Source organism: Tupaia chinensis, unplaced genomic scaffold (genome assembly GCF_000334495.1).
Source record: "Tupaia chinensis unplaced genomic scaffold, TupChi_1.0 Scaffold000159_1, whole genome shotgun sequence".
Taxonomy (NCBI): Eukaryota; Metazoa; Chordata; class Mammalia; order Scandentia; family Tupaiidae; genus Tupaia; species Tupaia belangeri.
The window spans coordinates 2,267,654-2,274,783 of NW_006159630.1; the positions used below are offsets into that span (position 1 = coordinate 2,267,654).

The following is a 7,130-nucleotide window of genomic DNA, read 5'->3' on the forward strand; positions in this document are numbered from 1 at the left end:
AAAGAAAAGAAACAAAAAATATGCCAGGCACATGCCCAAAATCCTGAAAGAAAAAAACGGAGGAGAAGGGATTGTATGGCCATGCCCCATCGGGGCGTGCCTTCTCACTTTCCCTCCTCCCTGGAGAGCACGCGCCCTGGGGGTGGTGACATACTGGTGAGGCTGTCACACCCTCACCCCTGCTTTCCGGGAGAGCTTACCTGTCAGTGATGTGGGGTCATGAAATCGATAGCGCCTGGCGCCCACCAGAGGGCACCACTACTGTCGCCCAGCTCTCCACATAGGCCATCTCGGCTCAAGAGTGGGTGCACCTGGCATCTGCGGGTACGAGCCAGAAGTGGACTCTGCCCGGTTCCAGCCCAGAGCATGGTGCCCGTGGGCAGAGCTTCAAGTCAAGGCCACTTCGAGTGAAGGGAGAGGGCTGCTGGAGGTCAGGACAGGCATTCAGGGTGGGGGACCTCAGCTGGCTGGCAGGGCTGGCAGGAAGTGTGCTAGACAGTCGGTCATGAGCGGGCAGCCCTAAGAGAAAAGCGAAAGGCTCATCTAGCTCCGGGCGCCAGGAGGGCGAGGCAATTTGCCATCTTCCTTCCTTGGGGCCTGAGGGAAGCGCACAGGGATGATTCGTAGATTTTTTTTTTAAGAGAGGTTTTTGCTATAGGGCACGTGTGCTCGCCAGACAGACAGAAAGAGACAGAAAGCGAGAAATCACCCCCCAGGGGGGATGGCCACGCCACAATCCCTTTTCCTCCATTCTCTTCTCAGGATCTTGGGCACGCACGCACACACGCCTGGTGTGAGTTTAAGCCACTGGGTCCAGGACTTGAACCATGGTCGACTATATGGGAGTCCAGCGACATAGTCATTACACTAACTGCTGGTCCCCGTAGATTTTTCTCTTATCCAAAAGACACAATCTAGCGTTTTGGTCAACTCCCTAATTCCCATTAGGGCGATGAACTAACTGGGCAGTCTAATTGGGGCAGCCTGGCTCGCACTGGGCCTGCACAATGAGGTGATCAAGTTCCTCCTTCTTTACCCGTGAGGAAGGTGCGCAGGTGCAGGAAGGACATGGGCAGGGAAGGGCCTCCCCCTAATGAATATTCACGACTTCAAGTAATAAAATGATGGCTAACTAGTACCAAATGTGGTTGCAAATTTTTTTTTAAATTTAATTTAAAAAAAAATTAAATTCTTTTTTAAAAAATTTAATTTTTAAAAAAGAACAAAATACCACTTAGACATTTAAAAATCAGGTATGATGTTATTTATTATCACAGTAATAGTTCACAGAAAATGACTGCATGAGAGTGTGGGTCACAGAGCACCATGTAGGAAATGATTCCGTTTACATACAACCGAACACGCACACCCACAGGGGACAGACACGGTTACAAGGGGCGAGGGCGGGGAGGGTGTGGCATGACCACCCCAGAGGACGGGGGCTTCCTGTATTGTTTACAATAAGCACTGATGAGCTTTACAAAAACACCAAAGCTAGTACTTTTCCAATGTAAAAAACACAAGATCATTTTTAAATAGAGACTTGAAGTCGTTCGGCACACCTTGGCGCTCCAACGGGGCACAAACACTGCCGTGAACAGCACACTGTCTCTGGGGAGCCAGCCCCAGCCCCGCCTCTTCCAGGAAGGTCCTGGGGTTCGAGGACGCCTCTCCCAGCCCGGGCTGGAAGCCCTGCTCCGTCCCTGTGGTCTGTCGTTCCAGCTGCTCTCTCTAAACGCCTTCCTGAGAAGGCTGCTCGCCCAGGCAGAGCCAGCCTCTGTCACCCACGGAGGCCACAAGCCCACAGTGGGTCTCTACTCAGGCTGCTCAGCACCAGGGGACCAGAGTGTCTGTCAAGCGGCATCTGGCATCAAATCACAGCGATAGGAACCTTCCAGAACACCCTCCACACACCGGCCGCCCCTCCGTGGCCCCGCTAGGCCTTCAGCAGGGCGACCTTGTGCTCCGGCATGGCGTCTTCGCCGACATTGTAGGGCTGGGCTCCCGGCTCCTGCCTCAGGCATCTCTCTGCAGAAAGCACCATTCTTCATGCACACAGAGCGAGCGGAGCCAGGAAGGGGAGCGAGGCGGCGCGGCTGGCGCCCAGGGAGCGGCGGGGTCACTGGCTAGCTGGCCCTCCCCTGTGCCTTCCCCTCGTCCCTGAGCACACCATGTGCCGCCTGTGTGGCCAACCAGCTCCCCAGGACTCCGTGGGCGGCTGCCCTGTGCGTGGCCATCCCCGCTGCTCTGAGCCACAAGGACGGGGAAAGCATAGGCACCGTGCAGAGCCAGAGCAGCCTGGGCAGATGGCCGCGACCCGGTGTCCCCGAGGCTGCCGGCCAGGGAAACTGCCCATGGGAAGAAGCCAGAGTGGCGGCTCCCACCAGGGCGGGGTGAGAGGGACCATTGTAGAGGGAAAAGCTCCAGGCTGATGGGGCTGACCAGTGGGGGTAGTTATCAGCACTAAACTGTAAGCTCGAGGTGTGTGGAGACCTGTATTTAAACTCTATCTCCATTCCACACACAGCCGGGGCCTCCCCTCTATCCCTTCTCAGCTGCTGAGTCTAGGCCAGGATTGGATCGCGGCCCTCACAGGATGGGAATGACTGGCACTCGGGCCTGGGCTCCTGCTGCCCTGGGGGCCCTGCACCTCCAGGGGATCCCCAGTGGGGATGGCAGGTGATTCTGGCTGTCACCACCCACGATGGCTCATGCCCAGGCTCAAATCCCACCTCCTTTCCCAGTCTCGCTGTCCTGGCTCGGCCCTGGTCCACCTGCCCTGGCCTCTTGGGTGTGGAACCACCGGCCTGCACCCACCTGCTTCTTCCAGGCTGCAGAAGTACTGGAAGCCCTTCAGATCAGCGGCCAGCAGGACACGGAGGACAGGGACCTGTAGGGCAGACGGACTGTCACGAGGGCAGGGCCGTTCCCGCCCTGACACTGGGGTATGGGGCTGGTGAGGGGCAACATCACCAATACATACCAGTCCTTGTGCAGCCCGGGGCAGGACACTCAGCCTCTCTGGGCCTCAAGGGGCGGATAATAACACCAGCCTTGAGGGTGGCAAACAGCCCCTGACCAGGGCCAGTTGGTTCTCTCAGTTTACGATCCCTCCTACCCCAGTCTGGGGCCACGCCCACACCCCCTGCCACACCTACGATGCTGCAGGAAGGACACGCCTGACAGCAGGCCGCACGGCAGCCCCCGCCACTCTGCAGCATGTGGGGACCACTCCCCGAGCCCTGGACTACGGAGGCTGCGGAGGGGCCGAGCCAGGAGCGAGGACAGCTGTGCATTGCCCCGCTGGCCTGGGCCTCTCAGAGCTAAGGACTGGAGTCTGACCGCCCGTCCCCACTCACCTGCTGCCCTGAGCAGCAGTCTCCGCTGAAACCTGCTTTCCTCAGCCCACCCTTCTTTCTGAGTGTCCCCTTACTCATGACAGGCCATGTGCACATGTGAGGATGAGGGAGAGCAACCTGGCCACGCCACAGTCCCCTTCCCCACCCTCCAGCCTGCCGGGCCCAGGTGCTCTCGCACACATGTGGTGTTTCAGGCTGCCTGGCGGGGATTTGAACCGCAGTCGCCATGAGGGGTCCCGCTTCCCTTGAGTAGTGTATTACCGCTGCACTGCAGGGCCAACCATAGACCACTGCCTGCCAGGCTCCGAGAACTGCCCTGAGGACCAGGATCCCAAGGGCACTGACTGCTGGGGCCCTCGGAGGGCAGGCGTGTGCTCCCCGATTTACAGGGAGGGAGAAGGGCTGAGGGGCACAGCCGGAGGGCGGGGCGGGGCAGGCACACCCACCTGCAGGCCGGCGAAGGCCAGCGTCACGCCCTGCCTGCTGAAGTCCTCCAGGAGCTCGCCCAGCCCCCGCACCACGGTGTAGTCCACGCTGCAGACGTGGGTGCACTCCAGGACCGCACTGCGTGGGGGAGACCCTGGGGGCAGGCCGGGGCTGTCACGTGGGGCGGGCCACATGGAGACTGCAGAGCAAGCTGAGGCAATGCTGGCCACATGGGGCCATGTGCAGGCCAGCAAGTACCCTGATCCCTCGGGGCTGTCACCCAGCAGGGGGTTCAGGGTAACAGAACTCACCAGCAGGAGTCACCCTCCCCTAAATATCCACTACCCATCAAGGACAGATCCTGAGGGCAGTGGGGAGTGACATTTCAGCGGCAGTGAGTGGGGCAGTCCCAGGGCGTAGGGGTCCTGGAGGAGTGAGGGCTGGGGAGCAGGCAGCGGCGGGGAGCTTGGGTGGTCAAGCCCACCTACCTTGTAGGGCCCGGCTCAGGACGGCCTCCCGCAGGGCCTCCACAGCGGGGAAGTGCAGGCCGCTGGCCGGCTGCAGGACAAGGACTGGCCCCTCAGACACCTGCAGACCATGGAAAGGGCCAGTGAGTCCCAGGGGCATGTCCTATAGGAGTCTCTACTGGGTTTGGCCTGCACAGGCAGGAGGCCTGGCCCAAGCCCAGCACACCGGAGGGAGTACAGTGAGAGCTGCGGGGACCACCAGACCCGCCTGGACCCAGAGGGCCAGCCACCTGCCAGGTAAGGGGTCACCTTCGGTAGCGTCTGTGACCATGGTCACCCCATGATCACAGAACATGAGAGAAGCTGTGGGCTCCCGCACTGCACACAGCACCCCAGAGGCAGGGCGGGGCGTACCTGAGTCTGGGGCCGGGCCAGCGTGTGCAGGAGGATGAGCACCGACGTCAGCACCCCGGCCAGGATGCCGTACTGCACCTCCCAGAAGCACAGCAGGAAGGTCACGCACAGCGGTGCCAGGTCCAGTCCTAGGATGGGGCCCGTGAGACTCCTGGAGGCCGCCTGGCCCTGACTTAGGTCCCACCGCCCTCAGGATGGCCACGTGGAGTCTCACGCTGTGTAAGGTGCTCAGACCACAGCCCGAGGGGCCTCGCTCAGCAGTGTGGTGGCAGTGGAGAGGGCCATGCTGCAGGGACTCACAGAGGGCCCGAGGACACAGAAGGGTGAATGGGCGGCTTGTCAGGGGACCGTGGGCCAGGCCGGGCCTGAGAATGTGGGGAGGGTGGGCAATACGTACTTCTTGGAGACCAAGCGGGGCCCCTGGGCCCTGAGGTAGTGTCCTGGGGACAGTGTGTGGGTCGGGGCAGCCCTGGAGTCCACCCTGCTCACCCTGCTCACCCTCCTAGCTCAGACTCAACCCACCCGGCCTGAGCCTCGGTCCCCACGGGTGCATCTCCTGTGCCACACACAGGCCCACTGCTCTGCCTCCGGGCTGTTCTGAAGGTCAGGCTCGGTAACATCAAGAAAGCCCTGGCCCGGTATGGGACGCAATGAAAAGATCATTCCTTGGGACCAGCAGATGGTGAAGTGGTTACATCGCTGGACTCTCAGAGCTGACTGTGGCTTGAGTCCAGGACCCAGTAGCTTAAAAACTCACACCGGGCGACTGCGTGCGTGCCCAAGGTCCCAAGAGGAGAATGGGAAAGGGATTGCGGCATGGCCATCCCCTCTGGGGGGTGATTTCTCACTTTCTGTTTCTCTCTCTCTTTCTGTCTCTCCAGTGAGCACATGTACCCTATAGCAAAAATCTCTCTTTAGAAAGAAAAACATTTCTTTCATTAACTAACTCATTAGGGCTGCTGGGAAAAATGCCTAGTAAGCTACAGAAATCCTTTCCAGGCCAAGGCAAAGGAGAGAAAAATGTGTTATGAGGTAGACCAGAAGGTAGCATGGTGGTTAAAGGTGCTGGACTCCCACATGGCTGACTGCAGTGGGAGTTCAAGTCCCGGACCTGGTGGCTTGCTTTCTCACTTTCCCTCTCTCTCTTTCTCTGTCTCTCTCTGATCAAACTGGAAAATAACAACAACAATAATAACAAATTAAAATGTTTTAAGTACAAAATTTTAAAAATATTCTTAAAAAAAAGTGTCACGGGAACAGCAGGGCTAAGAAGGCTGAGTCAGGGTCATCGAGGGTGTGGTGGTGAAGGCACTCCCATACGGCCGACTGCAGATCAAGTCCAGACCTGGCTTGAAAACCATGCCGCGTGCATGTACGTGCGTGCCCAAAATCCCAGGAGGAAAATGGAGAAGGGACTGTGGCACGGTCATCCCCAGGGGTGATCTCTCACTTTCCCTCTCCCTGTCACTCCCTGGTGAGGGCACACGCCCTACAACAAAAACCTAAAAAAAAGGCTGAGTTGCTGCGGCCAGTGGTCCAGGGCATTATTGCACCAGAGCCGGCTGCCCACCGGACGCCCCCCTGCAAGCCAGTGGCTGGAGTGTGGCGTGGCCGAGAGGGCAGGAGCCCTGCAGGGCTGTGCTCTGGCCTGCAAGCCCCCTCCGGCCCTAATGAACCCAGGCGGGGCTGCAGCTGCAGGAAGCCGCGCGACACCGCCACCCCCCGCCCGGCCCTCTCCATGCTGGGGAGCACACACATACTCTTCACACGCCAAAGCGTCCCGAAGACCTTGGTGTCGAACAGCGGGGCCACGGCCATGATGATGACGGCGGCCAGGGCGGCCTTGGGGATGTAGTAGAAGAGTGAGGTCAGGTAGCCCAGCGACAGCAGCACCAGCACGCCTGTGGGGGCGCGGTGACCGTGGGGCGCAGTCCCTTGGCTGAGCCCCAAGCCCACCTGGCAGCCCGTGGAGTAGGGGCTATGCCCCTTCTCCCATTCCCAGGGCACAGGGGAAGACGGCCGGGCTCACCTGTCACCAGGCCCCCTGCTGGGGTGCACACCCCTGACTGGGCGTTCACGGCCGTCCTGGAGGGAACAGAGACCAGTCAATCCCCCACGCAGGGAGAGACAGGGAGAACTGTCCACACAGATATGGTCCAACTTCCACAGGGACAGGCTTCCCATGAGCGGGGCCTGGAACATGGCGGGAGAATGCAGCAAAGCCCTCCCTCCTCCAGGGCCTGTGCCCACGGGGCTGAAGCCTGCAGCACTTGGGGTCACACTGATGGCAGGGCCTCGGCCTGCCAGTCCCCATCCTGCCCATCCTCCAGCTAAGGAAGGGAAGGGCCTGGCTGCACTGCTGTGGGGCAGAGGGAGCCCATGGAGAGGGCCTGGCTGCACTGCTGCGGGGCAGAGGGAGCACACCGGGGAGGGTCTGGCTGCACTGCTGCGGGGCAGAGGGAGC

General features: G+C 60.1%; 1 protein-coding gene across 3 annotated transcripts in view; it reads right to left on the minus strand.

Moving 5' to 3' along the window:
• Positions 1 to 1,249: 1,249 nt before the first annotated feature.
• SLC26A11 (solute carrier family 26 member 11) overlaps positions 1,250 to 7,130 on the minus strand; it is a 20,112-nt gene continuing 14,231 nt past the window's right edge. For 2 of the 3 annotated variants that reach the window (XM_027770746.1, XM_006145672.2), the window contains 7 exons: positions 6,696 to 6,751; positions 6,427 to 6,567; positions 4,667 to 4,794; positions 4,274 to 4,373; positions 3,806 to 3,939; positions 2,818 to 2,890; positions 1,250 to 2,028 (listed from right to left, as the gene is read on the minus strand). In XM_027770746.1, the coding sequence (XP_027626547.1) occupies positions 1,937 to 2,028; positions 2,818 to 2,890; positions 3,806 to 3,939; positions 4,274 to 4,373; positions 4,667 to 4,794; positions 6,427 to 6,567; positions 6,696 to 6,751 (724 nt within the window). In that variant the 3' untranslated portion in view covers positions 1,250 to 1,936. Of the gene's footprint in view, positions 2,029 to 2,817; positions 2,891 to 2,983; positions 3,075 to 3,805; positions 3,940 to 4,273; positions 4,374 to 4,666; positions 4,795 to 6,426; positions 6,568 to 6,695; positions 6,752 to 7,130 lie in introns of all 3 variants that reach the window. The other variant, XM_027770745.1, reaches the window with a different exon arrangement.